The sequence below is a fragment of the Austrofundulus limnaeus genome, unplaced genomic scaffold (genome assembly GCF_001266775.1).
Source record: "Austrofundulus limnaeus strain Quisiro unplaced genomic scaffold, Austrofundulus_limnaeus-1.0 Scaffold163, whole genome shotgun sequence".
In the NCBI taxonomy this organism is placed as follows: domain Eukaryota; kingdom Metazoa; phylum Chordata; class Actinopteri; order Cyprinodontiformes; family Rivulidae; genus Austrofundulus; species Austrofundulus limnaeus.
Window position 1 is genome coordinate 996,991 of NW_013952565.1, and position 20,000 is coordinate 1,016,990.

Consider the following 20,000-nt stretch of genomic DNA (forward strand, 5'->3'; position numbering starts at 1 on the left):
CTTTATTATGGTATAGTATTTAAATGTATGTCTGAGAAACACATAATATTGGCCCTTTAAATTTTTCTTCCTAAGTGTCTTCAGCAGCTGGCTTTTACTTAGCTTTGTTTGCTACAGTCCAAATAAAACCCTGGTAAAAAATAAATCTGTGGTGTGATGCATTCAGGGACGGTTTCGTATATCGGTTGAGAAGAGTTACGTTTATAATAACAGCTGCTCTGAACGTAGCGCTAAAACGTTTAACTGGTAGCTCCAGAACTTAAATCTGTACACTTTGAGACACTTATTTTCAAATTATTTTCCTTTTGCATTTTCTTTTACTTCCCTCTCGCATTCACAAACTTTCACATGAACTCAAAATTCTTCTTTCTTTTCGCCGCTATAAACTAAAAGACCCTGAACTCACTTCATAAAGAGCCCTTTTTCTAACTACCTCATCTATTTTCCACCAAATTAACTCTCTCTCAGCCCTGATTAATGATCAAATCTAAATGAATCAAATTAAAAATTGAAAATTATATTTCCAAAGCCCACAAAAGAAGAGACAGGAGGAAAGTAGTGGGAGAGTGAGTGTGTTACCTCCTCTTAACAAATGAGCCTTCAAACCATAAAGAATGGCCATGAGAGGAGGAACGAAAAGGAAGGGGGTGGGGGGGTTGGAAAGAAGGGCACTGGGGAGTGACTGCAAGGATCAGAAAAACTGAATTATGTTCGAGAAAGAAGAAAAGGCAGGAGAAGACTGAACTGAAGTAGAATCAGGAAAAAATGCACAAAATTATGATAATAAAAATGTTTAAGGATGTTTAAAGGATTGAGGAAAGACCACACGGAACAGAAAAGGGGCGAGAGGTGTGATAAAATCGGCAAATCCTAATTATAAATGACCAACATAACAAAACAAAACAGAGAAAATGCTTAGATGGGACAAAGAAAAGAGTTATAAACTAATAAAGAAAAATATTATTTTTCTTTTACACATGCAAACTTATAAATACTAAGACAGCATTTCTGGTGCACCTGAAACCACATTATACATTTTGTGATGTGCTTTAGCCGTGTTGTGCTACTTCGGTCCTGTGCTGCACACAGTTATGCATGAACTGAAAAGCGCCCGTACAAACCTTGTGACAGTGATGAAGGTGAATCATTTCTATCGTGGGAATATTCCTGTCTGTCAATAGCGCGATCTGCACTGATCACATCAGGATAGATTTTTACACTGCGCCGGCGTCACTCTGTGTCAGCGTGAGTGTGTGCGTGTTCTTCAACAGATGAGGGATTGCAAGTGAAATGCCTTTGACACCCGAGTGCACATGCAGGAGAAAGACAGAGGGGAGAGGAAAAGATAGAAGAGGATGGACGGAAAAAGCGAACACAGATTGATCTCAGATGGTCAATGAAATGAGAGACTGAGGGGATATCAAGAGCGGCGAGAGCTGTAGGAAGGAACGCGGAGAGGGAACAAAACATATTTATGGAAATTGCTTGATCACAGTCGAGGAGAAATGTGGATGGATGAAAAATATAATAAGAGGAAAACATTTAAAAAGTCAGTCCCATAAATTTTGTGGGAGAGATGATTTTATTTATTTTTTTTACTCGCCTTAAACCATTTTACACACAGCAACATGTTTGAGTTGGGAATTTGTGTGTAGTGTTGATGTAATAACATTAAAGGTTTTCCTGTGCGGGTTTATGGACTGATGGGTGAGTGGATTGGGCGAGACAACAGTCCCATTTAAATCCATTGTGAGTGTGTGTGTGTGTGTTATTTGTTTTACTCATGAGTGAGGACCTAAATCTGCTGACACATTAACACCGCAAGAACTGGAATCCTAGGCTTTTCTTTGAAAGAAGCTGCAAACGGTAAGCCCTTACAAATGAGAGAAAAAAAACTGTTGTAGTTAGGGTGAATTGCTATACACAGAAAAATAAACAAAAAAATAAATAAAGATAACCAACTTGAGAGCTGACGTCTTCTAAAGTGCATAAATTATAAATTTGCATGTAAATAAATGAAATGCCAGCACTAAAGGGTTAAACTGAAGAAGACAGAAAAGCTGTAGAGAGCGTGTGTGTAGTGTCATGCAGTGATGTTTGTTTAGACCAGAACAGATCTGAACAGCAGTGCCTAAGGCAGTGGGCAGGTGGTTGTCACTGGAGTGTGAATCTGTGACTGTGGGTGTGGGATTGAGTTAAAAAAGTGCCCCGTCCCCCAGCTTATAAGGTAGCATTACCAAAGAGCACGCTAAAGCGCCACTGTAACAATTTCCAGAAATATTCAAAATAACTGAGATGAGAATGCATCTGTGCTTCCAGAGATGTAATAAAACATAATAAGGTGCTGCAGTGTTAATGTTTTCCAGCCTTAGAGACACAAAAACCACAATCTCACTCCTTTATTTGCCTTTTCGATGTATGTTAATGCATCCGACTGCAGTTTTTCTCTCCGCTAAGACTGCGCTCCATCCCTCTTCTCTCCTCAGAAAGTGTTTGTGAAAGAGAGCGGACCACTTAGGTCGACCTCTCGTCATTTCCATTATTGCCCCTTTTCTAACACGGATGCAACCAGATGCCAGCCGCACACTCGCGCAGGACAGACGCTACAGGGCCAGAATTAGCTACAAGCCTCCCGAGGGGGTAACACCAGACTCCACCAGTTGTCTAGCACGCCCTTCTTTTTGTTTTCCCTTTATTTACGTCTTCTTTCATCTCTCTACCTTTTGTTTTATGACTTGTTCCTCCTCATTTTTTAAAAAAAATCCCTCACATTAAACATGTTTCTTGCATTTGTCGGTAATACATTTGCCTGTGTGCAGGGCTATGAGAATGGATGGCATCATTCAAGATCACTGAGCTACAAAGAGTGTTATGACACACTACCAGCTATACACACACACACACACACACACACACACACACACACACACACACACACACACACCAAAAATACACACACAAATAGCAACACCCACACAGACTGGGGCCTTCCACCCGATCTCACTCATTAGGTCTTAGAGGCTGTGGGGAGCATGGTCAAAGCTGGCACAAGGTGTTAATGTGTGTGTGCATATGTGCGTGAGGGGGGGGCACCATGCCAGGGTTTATATCTGCAGTCTGAGGACTTGTCCCTCTAGAAACACACCATCTGAATCCAGCTGGTCATTTATGACTTTATAGAGGTGGAAGCTTTTTGGATTTTACACTTTCTGTTTATTCATGATTCATCAGACCTGCCGTCACCAAAAATTAGCTGCTGCGTTTTGGAGCAAATCTGTCACTTTGAGCATATTGTATGTGCACTGAATACTGCTGGCTTCTGCATTGTGTCAGTCTGCCAAAACCTCTAATGTTCAAATGTCGGATCTCTGTTTTGCATTCGGTTTGTGGTAATTACTGCTTATTTGGCTGATGTTGAAATTGTCACGTGTTGGGCCTCGTGACTGACACATGCCGTCTTAATTTGTTCAAATTCTGTCAGCATTCTGTAGTTTTAGCTTGTCTTGCCATCTTTTTTTTGTCTTTTCTTACCTGTAATCATTATCTTGTTATTTCATCCTCCTGTCCCGTCTCTCAGCAGATTTAAGTCCCGCCCCATGACCTTTTGGTCTTTAGCTGACGCATCATTATGACCTCATTAAAAATGGACAGACAGCCATTGCCAGAGGGGTAGTTCTCATAATGTAATAATAAGGCCTTTTAATTGCCTTGCTCCAGAAATTGGCTGCTACATATTGGTGGGTGGGTTCCTCACGTTTGTCCCCTCAATGTTTATTCTCAGCTTGTTCATTTATTTTTCTCGGCTCCTCTCCGCCTCCTCACAGTGGTTGGTGAGAGAATTCAATGTTTCACGTGGTCAAGGTTGTGTAGAAGTGCGTTCACGTGATCAGGTAGTGCTTTTTAAGAGAACGTGCAAAGAAAGAAATCTACTCTGAGTTGGTTTCCTGACCCTCTGGCCTCTCCTGCTCTCTTCTCTTCTCTCTTTTAAGCATAAACACAAACACACACACACAGTTCTTGATGCCTTACTTGCTCTTCAGCTCAACCCTCTCTGTCTCCCAGGGCGACAAAGCTAATTTGAGGCAGATCTTGCCCTACGGGGTAAACTACAGCATCCACACACACACACACACCATATCCTCCTCCACACTCTACCCTAACCACTTTATCTTCACCTTTCTCCCGTTAGCTAGCCCCTGACAGCCGCAGTTAGCACTGACGCTAACTGATCTAGCCACTTACCATTATCATCTATGCAATTTTACAGCAACAATGCTGAAACCCCGACGGGCCGAACGGACCACAGTCAGTAATGTTCCTAAATGAGTGTGTTAGAGATTTATGGTCCATTGTGAAAAATGCATAACCAGGTGCTGTAAGAAAGCCCTTTGTCATATAGTTAACTCATGAAAAAATTGTTTAACAGTTCATAAAATGGGAATAAGATGAATGCAGATTACAAAAATACAAAAGCATGAATACATTTTACTAACTACTTCAAACAAAAATACATTTAAAAGAATGATCAAATGAAATATATACAGCAGGTCATTTTGATTATGGATTATGGATCAAATTCAGGAACAATTTCAAGGGGACCTATTATGCAAAATTCACTTTTTAAAGTCTTTTTTATTCAACTTTGGGTATGTACTTCTAAAAAAAAAAACAGTCCTAGGACCAAAAAATGCACCCAGGGGCATATTTACTGTAAGTAAAAGTATTTTTAATGTATATTAACGACACGTTTTATACTTCCGACATTTTGAGATGCCACAAGCTGTACGACAACCCACCGCAAACTGCGTTCAGCCCCCCCACCTAGCAACCCCCGGGTGAGACTCCACCTCCCCAGTATAAAAAGCCGTCACAGTTGTTGTGCAATGCGCAGCTCATTTCACAGCAAGCCTCCAATAGGGCAATGGGTAGAGTGTTGGACCAGAGAGTGGGAGACCAGGGTTTGAGACCGACACAGACACAAACAATTTAATTATCTATTTTTATTCGTTATGAACACGTTTTCTCATGTACCTCTATTGTTTAGCTTTAGCCTATTTGTTCGAGTTTCTCAGGTATTTTGACCGCTGCTGCTGCTCCCTGCTCTGGTAAAAGTATGCAGAGTGAGCGCAGTGCTCCGACACAAGAGGAGGGGGAGAAAAAAAAGAAGCTGAGACCGACTCTGCCTCTGAGTTTCATATGGTTGTACAACGGAGCTTCTGCTATTATTAGCCATGCTCACATAAACGCTGGCTTTGGAGGGTGGAGTTAATGTCAACAGATTTTTGGAGGGCGTTACCAACAGAGCTCATTAACATAAACAGCTCTTCTGAACAGAAGTCAGAGCAGGCAGAACTAGAAAATGGGAAATTTTATTATCTGAGAATTATTTTGTGCATTAAATTGAATGAACATGGTCTGGTTAGCCCACAGACATACCATAAAAATTTCTAGGACCCATAATTGGTCTCCTTTAAGTATTTTAATCCCAGTTTGTTAGACAACAATCGGCCATCCCATTATGAACACCTGCCTAATATTGCCATCTGAACAGTCATAACACAAACAGAAAACAGCAAAGCGATATTAGAAATGAATGCTTTGGACCTCGGGAATTGTGTGTTGGGGTCTTTGTGGCTGATTAGACGCAGTCAGGTATCACTGGATAGTGTTATTAGGACTAGGCAAATTTGCAATGTGCAATTATTTTCAGAAAAAACTGTCGGCAATTAATATTTGCCATTTTACAATTACTGCAATTAGTGCCACGCGATGATGACGTGTTCTTGTGTGCAACGCTGTCACTATCAGGCTAGCACTGTCATAAACAGGAATATGGGGAAAGCCAGAAAATGTGGACCAAGGCCACAACATTGGCTACACGCAAGTACAATTGTCATCCAATAGTTGTCACATTAATTGTTATCAGCTAAATGCCCCAATTAATTGTGATAAATTATTTTGCCAATATTGCCCAACCCTAAGTTTTTTGCACATTACTTGTTAGTAGTTGTTTTCCTATGGCTTTTTTGCTTTATTTTATCTTTTGCTAAATATTAATATTAGACTAGAAAAATCTTTAGAAAAGTTAGTTTCTCCTACACACTTAAACTGTTGTTTAAAACAAACAAACAAGCAAAATAAGAAAATAAGGAAACATCAGAAAATGGTGGCATCAGTTTTTCAAATGAGCCTTATTCATATGTAGAGTTGGCCCCCTTGTATTAAATTCACAGTCTGCACAACAAATGGGGTGGCTGGGGTCTGTCATGTTGATGTATAGATATGCAGCCCTATGTGATATATGTGTGCAGAGCAGGGGAGCAGTAGCAACAAAAGGCAGCTATTTGTTTGCCTCAGAAGACACACACAAACATATGCCCCTCAGTTACATACATACAAACATAAAGCACATTCCTTTATGGTGGAATGACTTAGAAAACTTTTTATTTTTTTAATATATCAGTCTGATGTTGGAGCTTGTACTCTCTCAAAAGTTCAAATTTCAAACAAAACATGCAAATTTACGGTTTCTTGAAGTCTTGGAAAAATAGTTATATGTGACACATAAACCTGAATTTTCAACATGGATTTTTTCCTCCTGAAAATTTAACATGCAAACATATACGGTTGTTTTTTTATGGAACCATTTGAAACAGTGATAACTTTTGCCAGTGTTGCTAATGCATTCCGTGTGGTATAGAGAATTTGAATTTTCTAATAAAGTTATGCCGGATTCTCTAATTAGGATATGAAACACTTGATAAGATAAAGAAAAAAAACATTTATTTGATAATTAGTAACTTTTGTGAAATATTTCTGCTGTGAATTTTCATTTCATGGCAAAAAAGGCAGAAGTGAAACTGTTTTGTCCTCACATTTCTCAGTGAATGCAACATTATTTGAAGTTAAAACTGGGAAAGTGGACACATGGAAAGTAGGGGTGCAATGACACAGAAAATTCACGATACGGTTCAGTTCAATACTTTAGTGTCGATATTTTTTCGATACAAAGAAAAGAAATTTCCATGCCTTTTTTAACGTGTAATTCATTTAAATTAATTATGACCATTTGTTTAACCCCAAAAGTACATTTTTTTAAATTAAATGTTGTTGAAAAAGCAAGTTTCTCTGTGGATCTACGCTTGACAATGCAGCCTAGGTGGAGTAGTCAAACACAGATCCGCTGATCCTTCAACACAGAGCATCTTCAGAAGACAAGTTGATAAACTAAATTTTAAAAATCTGTATTGTTCTGAAGAAATTTAAAGTTATTAGAGGTTAGCACTGATGTTAAAAGCACAACACTATATTTTTAGGTTTTCCTTTTTGTAATGTTGACAATGTTTAATCTATTATGTTTTGATTGATAATAGATTAGTTACATGTCCGAATTATAACAACACATAATCAACCGTTATGAGAACAGTAGGTGAGAATTTTGTCTGAATGCCTGTGATTCAGCCGTAGGTCAGTAGGGGGCGAACGCAGGCCCTGAAGAAGGTGTATAAATACATGAACTTCCTGGTTTTTCGCCAGTGTTGGTTTCCTGTCAGCTCAAGTGACAATAAACCTCACTCAGATCCAGAATTCTGGTGTTGTATGGTTTGATTCCTTCTACAAATCCTTTTATTTAACAATGGTGTTTTTAATATCGACTTCAGTTTATTGAACACAAATTTTCTTACAGTTCGATACAAGTGTGTATTGAACCTAAAGCACTGTTCGATACGGGTACATGTATTGTTGAACCCCTAATGGAAAGTGAATTTCTCTGGATCTGAACAGGGAATGTAACTTACGTTACCTTTATAAAATCTGAATGACTCAGTAACATTGTGAGCCCTAAAATGTGATGTTTTAAATTAGGGTTTTAGTTTGGCAGCAAGGTTACAGATCATATTATGATGTTTTCAAGCTGATAAAAAACTATTTTTCACCCCCAATGTGTCACTTTTTATACAACTAGCCATAAATAAAATGTCTTGTAGACACTTTATGAACAAGAGCAATGTGGTTTCTGTGTCGAGTGGAAGGATGCAGACTGTATCCGTTAACTATGATATTGTTGAAACTGCCAATAATACATGCTACTACAGGCATGTGTGTGTGTTTGTGGCCACATACACAAGATAATACTGGAGACATGAGACATTGGTTCTGCTATGTCAGCTATGTCAACTGGGAGAACAAATGCTAAGACAGCAGCTTGTTAGGAATGTAGTGTATTTATGTGTGTGTGCAAAAAAACAACAACAGAGAGACAGATGCTTTTGATTTCCCAGAGAAGTCAATTTCAGCTTGCTGCCAGTGATTAAAAAAAGAGATTTAAAGCAACGTTCTATCAGTCTATTTAGGGTGATCGTATCTTAGTTGATGGAAAGCAGCAGGTACGTTTCATTTTAGTGTTGACTGGATACACGACCCTGTGACTGAATAGAACAGTAGCTGCGTTTCCATTGCAAATGTGCGCAAAACTTTGTCGATATTCTGTTAATGTCGAAAAACACAGTTTCGCAACTGTGGTGTTTCCATTAAGTAAGAAATGCTATTAAAGTCACGCGTGAATACGTTTGTTCTCGTGATAACTCATTATAAACATGGCGGGGATGGATGTAAATACATAGCATGTTGCTACCACGACACTAGCGCTCATCATCAGAGGAGACATCGACGTCTTTTATCGAGGCTTTCCAGAGACAAGTCCCTACTTGGGAGCGGCTACGTATGCTGCGTTTTTGGGAAATTGTAGTCGGTGAGTTTACTATTTTATACTACTTCTGTGATATTACTACTATTTCTACTTCCTGTTATCTTCGTCATCGTCTTTTTCGCCAGTAGAAACAGCCGGTTGTTGATCACGTGACTCCCATGATGCGAAAAAAACTGTTTCCATTGCAGTTTTTCGAAACACACCAATTTCAATACGGCCAAAATACCACCTCATCCTAGCACTAAAACATTTTGTCGAAAAACATAATTTTTTTTCGAAATCGACGTGTTTCCATTGAGCAAATTTATTTTCGAAATTCTAATTTTCATGGTCAATGGAAACGCAGCTAGTGAATGAGCGACAGGCAGGAGAAGCATCAGAAGGAGTGCAGTAACACTGAGTGGGAGAGGAGCAGAGAAGTGATGAAGACAGCAATGGATGGAGGGAGGCCTGGCAGGCGTCGGCACAGGCACGCTCCCTGACCACTGTAAGGGAGGGGGGGGGGCGTAGGCCAGGTCTCCCATCAATTACAACCTTGACCCTTTTCTCCTCTCCTCTCCTCTCTCTGTACTCTCACACACTTTCTGCCTCATTCAACCATCCTCCCCTTCCCTGCCTCTCATCCTCCCTTGGTCCCTCTCCTCAGCTCCTATAAATCTATCTCTTTCCCCCACCCCTCCCTCCCGCTGTCCTTTCCTCCCTTCCCCGAGGCTTCTCCCGCCTTCCCCCCTCCCTATATCTCTATCTACCCTCTTCTTCATCCCCTGCCACTCTTCTACCTCTTTTCATAGTTGGGAGAGCAGTGGGAGTAGGAAGGTCAGAGGTGGGCAGACAGGAGAGAAAGAAGAAAGCAAAAGGCAACATGGGAATGTGAAAATGAGTGAGTGAGTGTATTTAATCAAAGTGGTGAATGGGGCAGAAGATCTCCCATGTTTTCTGGCTTTCTACATCGCTAAACAAGAACTGAAAGAACGAGTTATTATCTGCATTTTTACTTCAAGTATATGAGGCAAAACAAAGGTGTTAGAGACTGGAGGCAGGCCTTTGACTACATTTACTCTTAACATAGTATTTCATTGGGCTGTGACTGTTGGGGGACTAGTTGGGGACTTAAAATTATGGGAACATTGCAAGAAGATAAGTACATTTTTTCAGCACTAGGTTTTGACAGATGTATAGAACATGGTGTTATTAAAAAAGTCAGTCAAAAATAATAAAATTACTACAAACAAACAAACAAAAAAAAAACGTATAAAAACAAGACTTAGAGAGTATTCTTCAGGTTGTTACATGTACATTGTTTGACACGAGTACTTCACCAACGTCTTTATGCATGTTGCTGTATTAGTTGTCCATTCACAACACATTTTTGCAATAATTCGCTATATTTATGTAACTGTTTCTTTCAATATTTATCTAACTTTAGGTCCACATTTAACAATAAACCTGCTCACACTATAAGAGGCAATGTGTCTTTTTGGTTTTAGTTGTTAGCTAGAATTCAGTATTTGAATATGACCGACATGATACTAAATGATGTATTTAGACTAGCAGAAATCTTTGGGTCTGGCCTTATTTGAAAGTAGTTACATCAAACAGTCTTTAAAATATTACACGTAAAGAAGTTAGGAGGAAAGAAATAAGGAAGAGACCTTTTCCCTTACCCTCTCTCAGCATGCCAACGGTCAGACACTTCATAAAGCGGCACGCCTGGCACGATTTGCGTCTCCTCTTGGTGATCTCACACTCATTGGTGGCTGGACAGCTGTACTCAATGTTGCCTGTGGCACGTAAACATGTTGGAGGAGAACACAGGGACAGGTTTCATTTCAGATAGATACATCAAGAGGCAGACAGACAGGCATGCAGGGAGACAAGCTGTGAGACACCAGAAACTTAAACATAAAGATAAAGAGAAAAACTGTTTCTGTTCTAACATAAGAAAGACACAATTATCGAATCCTCCTTTACTCGTTTCCACATTTGATCACACATTTGTGGATTTGTTGCAACAATTTGGAGCTTAATCAGTTTGTTTTCGTTTGCCAAGATCTTAACCAAAAACAAATGTATCTCTTCCTCCAACGCCTATCTGACAGCTACAGTGCCCAAGTAAGCTGATACATCTCCCACTGAAACAGAGTAAACAGTGATTACTATTGACTGCAGCTGTGAAGAGGATGTTTTCTCATTACTGGGTTGATTAAGGAGCTAGTTAGCTTGGGAAAAGGCTAAATGCTCAAACGCTTCCTAATGGGTGAAAAGACACCCTTTAATTGCCCTTGTTAGTTAAAGGCTAAACATGCTAAATGCTGAAGGAAGTCTTACACTCTAATAGACGCCACTAATGGGACTAGTTAGCTCACATCCAGCCCTTATATGCTGATGATACAGGAGGACCAGATTAATTCTGCTGTTAAGTGGGATACTTCCCTCGTAGTGAGCCTAAATGCGCTAATGACACGGGATCGGCCTGGCTTAATGGGCACTCAGGAAAAGGCCTTGTTATTTCAAAGGAACAGGTAGGGCCTTCATTGACGGAACTGAAGAGCCATTTTGAGAGCAAGCAGTACTGAAATCAAATGCAGTGTGTTTTAACCTAAAGAAAAATGTTTTAAAATATAAATAAAATAGAAAAAGGTTGGAATGATAGCATTTTTATATTGATGATAAAGTGAAAAAAGTGAAAGGAATAATATTTCTCAATTTTTTTTTTACTGTACACCAACCTACCTCTGCCAGCTGCACTGTAATATTAGTTTGCTTATGAAAATTGTTTTGTGTTGGCCTAAATTACATCACAAAGTATGGTATAAAAATATGCAACCTACTGTATGTGTCGGTTGGCGTTATGGTTTCTGAATGCTCCGACCCAAACACTCCCTGTCAGAGTGTGGAAATAGTTGGGAATTCTAGTGCTTTATATCTGAATTTTAATGTTCCCATGCGTGTGTGTGTGTGTGTGTGTGTGTGTGTGTGTGTGTGTGTGTGTGTGTGTCTATCTCTGTGAGTCTAATGGTTCACTATAGCAAACTAGATCAGACATGTTTTGAGGGCTGTGTGTGTATGTGAATAATGGGGAGATATAAGAGGGCTTTAAATCCCCTGCAATCTCTTTTGAGATGTGTGTATACGTCCACTCGCTGCATGACAATTGATCTCCGTTGTGCAGACTGTGCCATGTGAATATGGTACCTAGACCATCCATTGTCATGCTTGGTTTCCTTCTTTCTTTCTAAACTTAAATCTAATCTCTCCACTTCCACCATGCTTTGGGATATTATCGCTTGGCTTTACTTAGACTTCTAACTGGACAGAAACAATATGATAAAACAGCCAAATCTGAACCAGTTGTTACCTCAGAATATACTTCAACACTCTACATAATCATTGTTTGCGTTTTAGCAAATTTAATAAGTTTACTTTAGAGTTATTTGTTTTATTTAAAACGTTTCAGACAGTATGAAAAGAGTTCTCTTCAATCCCACCGACAGTCTTGATCTTTTCTTGTGGCCTTTCCTAACTCCATCTTTCCTTCTCTCTTTTCCTTTTCTTTTTCACTCATGTTCTCTCTCTCTCTTTCTGCTTCATTGCCCCATATTTTGCCTTCCTCCACTTCCCCCTTTATCCCTCTTTCTCAATAAGGTAGTGATAGATGCAGGTTGTCAGGTGTCGCTGGACTGACGCCACAGAAACAGCAGCTGCCAGAGCCACTTCCTCCACGCAGCGACACACACGTGCAAAAGGCACGCCAGCTCACACATACCGTTAATTCCTTCCTACATCCATGTGCCCAGTCCATCCTCCCCTTTCTTTGTCCTCCATTCTCTCATTCCCCTTCTCATTTGACTGTTTATCTGCCCTTATCTCCGTTTCTCCCCCTCTTCTTCCCCCCCTCTATCCCATGCACTTCTCCCTGTCCAGCTGGAGGTGTTTTTTTGGTGATTACCTGTGGTTTTATTGGCTAATGGGTTGAAACATACCAATATGTCTGCTGCTGCCATCTGAGACTGGCCCTGCTTTCCTGCCAGTACAAACACACAAACACACACCACAGGAACATGTGCCCAGACGTGCACATGAACTTGCGCTCATTTACATTTGGATGAACACACCGACGCACGGCCCACACTGAGACACATTAACATCCGCTCTGTCTGTGGGTAATATTACTGTGTGGCATCGCCAAAGATAATGTCGCAGTTGTTTTATTCCAGTGGACGTAAGGATGCTTCATCTGCACCCAAACAAACATAAAGTGTAGCATGGAGGCACAATTAACAAAATAAACATTAAACTTGACTTAAAAAGTTGCACTCCAACAGATTTTCTCAAATAAAAATTTGCTTCATTTGTTGTTGAGTGAAACTTCGAAAACTGAGTAAGTCCTAATCGTTTGTCTTTAATTTTGGCAACACCTACACCTGGGCTGTGCAACTAGATCCCTTCATGGGCCACGGTTTCTCAAAGCCAACAGCTCGGGGGCTGGACAATCCCCCCACAGGGTGGTGGTTGTGGTGGGGGGAGGGGGCATTGCCCATTAATGGCAGGTGAAACACTACAGCATATAAGAAAACAAGTATTATCTTTTACCTTTTAAATGTGTTTATTTTGTTGGACTGAATCACAATTGATACATTTTACATTTACAAATGATCTCTAATCTATTTGTATATTAAATTAAGTAAATAAAAACATTTACAGAAATTTTTTTTGGAGGGCAGGACGTGGCCCACGGGCCGCCAGTTGAATGTCCCTGATCTACACTATATGCCAGAGCTGTAAAGTAACTAAGTACAAATACTTTGTTACTGTACTTAAGTAGAAATTTTGATTATCTGTACTTTACTTGAGTAATTATTTTTCAGCGTACTTTTTACTTTTACTCATTACATTTTTACACAATTATCTGTACTTTCTACTCACAACATTTTTTAAAAAGATAAGAAGTAGAAAGTTGTTACTCCTATTTTATTCCAAGTTGTTATTACTTAAAGAAAATACTGTCCTGATAAACTGTGTCTCCTGGATAGAGTGAATTTAATTGTGGTTTGATGAGAAGTATAAATATATACCATTCTGACACCCTATTAGCTTGTACACAACCCATCACAGCTGCACGCTGTTAGAAAAAATGTTTTTTGGAGAAGTCACCTCCCAATAAATATCATTTTGGAAAATCTAACTGCTCACTTTTACTCAGTACTTTTACTTTTAATACTTAAGTAGATTTTGTGTCAGAAATTTACTTTTGATACTTAAGTAAAAAATATCAGATACTATAAAGCTTTTAATCAAGTTATATTTTTAGAGAAGACTTTAACTTTTACCAAAGTATTTTTATGATAAGGTACTTGTACTTTTACTCAAGTATCACTTTGCAGTACTTTATACAACACTGCTATACGCAAATTAAGAAATATTGTCACAGTTAATACCAAACTCCTAAAGAAGAACATAAGTTTTATTCAGAACCTAAGTTGAACTGATTGGATGGTAGACCCTGAAGTAATAGTGGTTTAAACCTGGACATATACAGATGACAAAGTCATGTGTATTACTGTCTCATCCACATATTCATGTGTATATTTATGTGTAAATATTCATGTCACCCCTTAAAAAACATCAAGCCAGTCTTAAGTAGTGGTGACCATGTACCGAATGTCATCATATTTTCCTAACTAGATCTTCTCTTTTTTCCTCTATCTCTCAAGCTTTACTGAACAAGCTGCTTATCAGAGGCAAAAGAAGGGAAGCACAGGTAGATGGATGGTTGGAAAAGCAGACAGGAATGCTGTCTGATATGACTGACTGAATGACTGGCTCAGTGGATCAATAATGGCTGGCTGACTGGTAACTTGGTTATTACAGTGACAGACTGGCTGACAGAAAGAGCATCCTAGTTACTGCTAGACATGAATAATTATTTAAAAGACGGTAAATCAGGAAACAGGCTAAAATGAAATTTGTCTAATTTGTTAACAGGCAAATATGAAAGTTGGGTATTAAGTAAGTACCCTCAAAATCTGTAGTGTGCAGTTAGCTGCAACGGTGTATGCCCTGATATCATCCAAGCCCAAACAAGACATAAGCAAAGAATTATAGGGCCTAGATCTTTGTACTCCCTTCATAATGTAGATTATTGCTCAATCCTGATTTTATTCAAACCACTTGCATGAACTCCTGTCTCAAAGTCATGACCCCTGGCCTTGTTTTATTTCTCATACAGCAGGCTTATAACATACACTCTGTAGGCATGAGAAGCATGATCTGGGAAAGAAAACACTACCAAAAAAAATAGTTTTTTTGCTGTTGATAAGGACAAGTCAAGGTTGTGGGTGATGGTCTGTAGGTTTTATATAGAGTGTGCATAATTTTTCTGAAGAATTGTGTTTTTATTTTTAGGATGACAATTTATACTCAATATGAAGAAGTACTTATTTACCATTCTTCTTTCACACTGCAGTCAACTTCTGATGATGTCTGGGGATTTTTGTTTAAATGCAGTTTTAGAAGGTATTTAAAATGTATAGAAAAGTTGTTTTGTAAAAAAATAAATAAATAAATGTTTGCCAGTAAATAATAATACAATCACCCATTACTCTAAAGTTTTAAAAATAATTTACCTAAAACATCTTCATTTTCTGTTTCTCCATTTACTTAACTGATCTGGTAAAAACGATGTAGGAATTTGGCAGCAAGTGCCAGGAAATAAATGTGATGTTGCACTTTACAGACACTAACAGAGACGTAGAGGGACAGACAGACAAGTACCAACACAACATGGAAACCAACCTTGAATGGTGCGCTTGAAAAAGGCCTTGCAGGCCTCGCATGATGCAACTCCATAGTGATACCCTGACGCGATGTCCCCGCACACCAGACACAACCTCTTCGGCATCGAATTTAACATGTACTCGCACTTAATTTGCGAATCTTCCCCGATAGTTGAAGAGCAGTCCTCGTAACGTTTCGATCCTGGGCCTCCAGCGGGTCCCAGGGGTCCTGCATTGGAGCCGTAAAGGCTTGGGGAATCTAAGCCATTGGGGTGGCCGTTCATAGTGGATGAGTACGAGCCTGAGGCGTCACTGGAGCCACCAGGGGAGTGATGGTTTAGACTGTCAGTCAGAGAGGCAGGACTCGATGGTTCAGTCTTTATATAAGATGACGGACAATTGGACTCAAGGTGGCGCTCCTTACTGGACATTCTGCAGAGAAGCCTAAAAGGCGAGAGAGAGAGAGACAGAGAGAGAGAAGGACAAAATGATAGGAGGAAATGCACATTTACAATGTAACATTCATTTATAGAGACGATGGTTCTAATGTTAGAGGTTTCCTAGTTGACTCAATTATTTTAAAGAGTATGATTAGCCCGAAATATAAACTGTAAGAAGTCTGATTAAGTCGTGCAAAACAACAGAAAGCAGACGTAAACACAACTAAAAAAGATGGTTCATAACGGCAATGATGAGAGCAAAAGAGCGGCCGAGGTGCTTCGCTTGTATCACACGGAAACACAAACACATTTGCACGCAGGGACGAGGTCATCCGTCACTCTCAAGTCAATAGCAGCTTGTTCAACATGAAGGTAATCAGTAAGCAGCCCCTCTGCTGCTCAGTCATCCCAAAGACAGCCCATACACACAGAGGCAAACCAGCACACTGGAGCACACTTACAGTACATGTGCAGTTAAATACAACAGTGGAGAACAAGTGGTGTAAAAGTCTACAGAAAAGTAAAAGACAATCATCAGAATCACTTTATCATTAGTTGTCTCATCATTTCTTGGTTTATATCTCCCTTAGTTTTCTTTCCCTCTCTCCTCTTGCATTTCCTTACTTCTCTCCCTAAGGAGGCTGACTGGTGTCTTGTTAATGGCAGTTGTAATTAACAGCTATCTTCTCTCTGTCCATATCTTTCCGTCCCTCCTTTTGTCTCTCTTACTATCTATCCGCCTGTCTCCCTATCACTTTCTATTCAGTGCCATCTCTTATTCTCCTTCTATCTCTGCCCCCTCTCTTTTTCCCCCCACTCTTTGCATTACTGCTCTCTGTCCCTCTGACTCGGCCCGCCCTCCCTCTGCTCTCTTTCATTGTTAAAGGCAGAAAGCACAAAAGGGGTTTTTAATTAAGGCAGGATGCTGCTAAACGAAGGACTTCTAAAGTCCAGTCGGCCTGTAAAAGATCCCCATCCCACAGGGACCCATAAAACACAGACAGTGCCTTTACGGAGAATGGAAAGCTGCTCAGGTGGGGGAATGGAGAGTGAGTGCAGACAGGAAAACAGACAGGCAGACAGGCAAATAGAAAAAAAGTGACAGAATGGGGGAGAAAAGCAGGAATTTCAAGAGCTGCAGTGACTGATAACCAATGTTCACAACAAGTTTGGATACAATAGCATGATATATTTAAAATGCAACACATTTTCCGTGCAAAAATAAGAAAACAAAATGACACAAAATGTATAAAAATAAAGTTTTTTCTTTCTTTCATGAAGTATCATGACATATGATGAACAATTTCACCCTTTCTATCATTTCCTCCTTACAGTGACGTCTTCTGCAAGTAACTCTGAATCAGAAACTCCATCAACAGTGGCTTTGTTGTCTTTAACGTCCATCAATCAATTTATCCAACATAAGGTGGGTCTTTTGTTTAATGAGAAAGACAGTGAGAAAGGTGTGGAAACAAATCAAGACTGAAAAAAGTGGGCAAAGGCGAAGAAAAAACAAGTCAAATAATGAATGGGTCGTGCAGTGTTAGAAAAGTGAGGAGGAGACTATATGTGGGGAAGAGGGGTAAGAAGAAAAGCAAAGACGGAAGTTTTTTTTTCCAGTAGATGAACTGAGAACACCAACGACAGAAAAAGGGAGCAGGCCTGGACTCAGTTAAGTAGATGATGTGACGGTGAAGATTTAATCTCTTCTTTTTCAGCCTTTATGCTCTTTTGTCCCCCTTCCTATTGACTGTCAATCCCCCTGAGTACCATTAAGCAAAAAATGTTTTAGTGCTAAAAGATCTCTTTCCATTCTCCACCCAGTCTCCCTTTTCCTCTATCTTCTTCTTCTTCTTCTTCTTCTTCTTTTCGTCTCTCTCCCTCACTCAGACTACTTATAAATTAAAAATAATTGCCATTGCTGGGGCAGAAATAATAAGAATAAAAATGAATACATGCGTGCAGAAAAGAGGAGCAGAAGAAAGAAGATTAAGAAATCACAGCTGTGCCAAGTGAGAGGTTGAATGCTTTCCTGTATGTATGTTATCAGTACAATTACGGTGCGATGTAGCGGCGGCTCAGTGCTGAAAGAGCAGTCTTATTGTACCTTTTCTGCTCTTCAGATGAGTGTGAAGAGAGAATGTAGGGGTTGGGTCTCCGCTTTATCAATTCTTTATGTTTTTGGTGCTCAAAGAAATTTATAATAAAGTGAAATAGGATTGAGTGTGTTTTTTTTTTCCTTTTACTCTCAAGCAGCTCAAAGATGCGAGCGGTGGCAGATTTATTAATGGCAATAAATAATAATAAAAAATCGTTTTAGCTGTTGGCTTAATCAAAGATGTTCTGAGAGCTTGTCTTATTTTCAACCCTCTTTATAAAGATTACTGAACAAGTTACACAACTGTCATTGTTTTCAAGAGCTACAGGTAACTAGACAGAGGTGCATTATTTAGCAATATTCATGGGGGAGTTTTCTTATAAGTTCCATGAATGATCATTTGGAGCCGAATCCAAAACGTTGCAGTTTTTATACATTTATTTGTTTTAAACTGGACAGTGAACTCTTTCAAAAATGTTTCTGTGTCAGTTGATTTTGCAGCCTTATGCCTGGAAACCCAATTACCATTTAAATAGTGCTTTTTTATAGCTAAAGGTTTTGCAAATAAAATTTTTCTTGCAGATGTTTTAATTTATTTTGTAAAGCTTTTTTAAAAAAATCCTGAGTTGAAACATTAGATTAGTTTTTTTAATGTATTTTTCTATATTTTCCTAAATTCAGTGATATTCTCTGTGAATCAGACTTGAAATAATTGACATGAAAATGCAAATCTTCAGCAAGTCCACTTCAATGTCTCTCACTGAGAGGACAAGCAGACATACACAACATACAGAACGATTACAACCTGTTCCTGTCTGCACTTTCAAGTCAATCCCTGCCATTTTCTCTTTATCCTCGTTCCTATTTCTTTTTCCATTTCCCTCCTTTTAAACGGGAAGCACGATGGCTCATGAAAAAGAGATGATGTGGGAATAGAGAGAGAGAGGTTGAAAGAAAGAAAGAAAGAAAGAAATAAAAAGAAAGAAAAGAAAGAAAGCTTTTCTCTGTATATGTTAAAGGAAGGTGGGCCACTTTAGTCTGACAAGCTGTCATTAGACAGTGCGCTGATGCAGTGGTCTGACAACTGGCAGGGACAAACATGCAATCATCGTATTAGAGCAGCGACTGCCTCACTTTGTGTCTGTGTGCAGTTTGCTGTGAGCCCCTTCAGTCTGTGCGTCGCTCTGCAATAATACTCTTTTATTATATTCAATCTTTGAACAACCGCATCACTAGATGGCAGCCATAAGCACAAGCTGATCCCTAAATAACTGCAAACTGTTTCTTTATGCCGTCCCCCTGGGTTAGGGGGGAAAAAGGTCTAAAACATGTCACCCTTTTAACTTATAAAAAGCAATGGAAATATTAACTATTCCAACATTTAGAAAATGCAGCTTTGCCTACTTTTTGATGAGCTTTAGTTACAATAGGCGTCGCAAAATGAAGCCTCTTGCCAGCTTCAGTTTGTTTCAGAGTAATTTCCTATTCCTATGTTTTCCGGGAAGAGGAAAAAGGCAGAGATGAAGAAGCGGGAGTGGTGGCTATACGGAGACAGAAAGACGAGAAGTGCTGACAATGTAGTTACCACGGGTTGGTTAATACCTTTCCATCACACCTAACATTGTGCAATGCTGATAAGAACACACAGTCCAATAAGCAAAAAGAAGGGAAAAAAAGGAGAAAAAAATCGTACACAATTCTATCTAGATAATACTTGGGGAAGGGGAGAAAGAAAAGGAAGCAGGAAAGACTTAAAAAGAAAACATAGTGAATTAAAGGATGGCAGAATGTATTTACATTCCCACCGTCAAATGAATGAAATGATCTCATCAATGGGCTGAATTGCCTTTTTCAGCCCCCAGACTGATCTGTGGGCTTTTCTTTCCTCACCATATTTCTCTCCTAATTTTCAAGTCATCTCCTATCTGTGGCGGGTTATTGAACTGCTTGTCAGCTTGTTAGTTTGATGCAATAGT

General features: G+C 39.4%; 1 protein-coding gene across 5 annotated transcripts in view; it reads right to left on the reverse strand.

Annotated features, from left to right (window-relative positions):
• esrrga (estrogen-related receptor gamma a) overlaps nt 1-20,000 on the reverse strand; it is a 96,953-nt gene that overhangs the window by 56,960 nt on the left and 19,993 nt on the right. For 3 of the 5 annotated variants that reach the window (XM_014017212.1, XM_014017210.1, XM_014017214.1), the window contains exons 3-4: nt 15,506-15,930; nt 10,363-10,491 (exon numbers count right to left, since the gene is read on the reverse strand). In XM_014017212.1, coding sequence (XP_013872666.1) covers nt 10,363-10,491; nt 15,506-15,930 — 554 coding nt within the window. The remainder of the gene's footprint in view (nt 1-10,362; nt 10,492-15,505; nt 15,931-20,000) is intronic. The other 2 variants (XM_014017213.1, XM_014017211.1) reach the window with 1 other exon arrangement.